The 286-nt window shown below is 35.7% G+C and overlaps 1 protein-coding gene across 1 annotated transcript in view; it reads right to left on the reverse strand.

Annotated features, from left to right (window-relative positions):
• Window positions 1-146: 146 nt before the first annotated feature.
• LOC110423422 (putative methylesterase 11, chloroplastic) overlaps window positions 147-286 on the reverse strand; it is a 5,901-nt gene continuing 5,761 nt past the window's right edge. The window contains exon 8 of the mRNA XM_089784718.1: window positions 147-286. This exon is cut by the window's right edge and continues 223 nt beyond it. Within this exon, the coding sequence (XP_089640844.1) occupies window positions 147-286 (140 nt within the window).

The raw sequence follows: 286 nt of genomic DNA on the forward strand, positions 1-286 counted from the left end.
AGTAAATCATTTACATGGCCCTGATTGGTACCAATAAGATAGAAATACAAGAAAAAAAATACTTGATTGATTGAATTTGGATATTACAGATAGGAATACAACAACATAGCCACTCACATGGTTATGAATAATTTAATTGTTTCTGCTTACAGTATCACAAAATGCAGCAGATGCAGATCAAAATGTGCCATATTCCAAAAGATCCTCAGCTCAAGTGTACTGTTGCAGGCCGGCTTTGTTGAGAGCTGTGCTATTTCTATAATTATCTTGTGCAAACCTTGAGGCC

This window comes from Theobroma umbraticum, unplaced genomic scaffold, assembly GCF_002168275.2.
Source record: "Theobroma umbraticum cultivar Fairchild unplaced genomic scaffold, ASM216827v3 scaffold_20.0, whole genome shotgun sequence".
Lineage (NCBI taxonomy): Eukaryota > Viridiplantae > Streptophyta > Magnoliopsida > Malvales > Malvaceae > Theobroma > Theobroma umbraticum.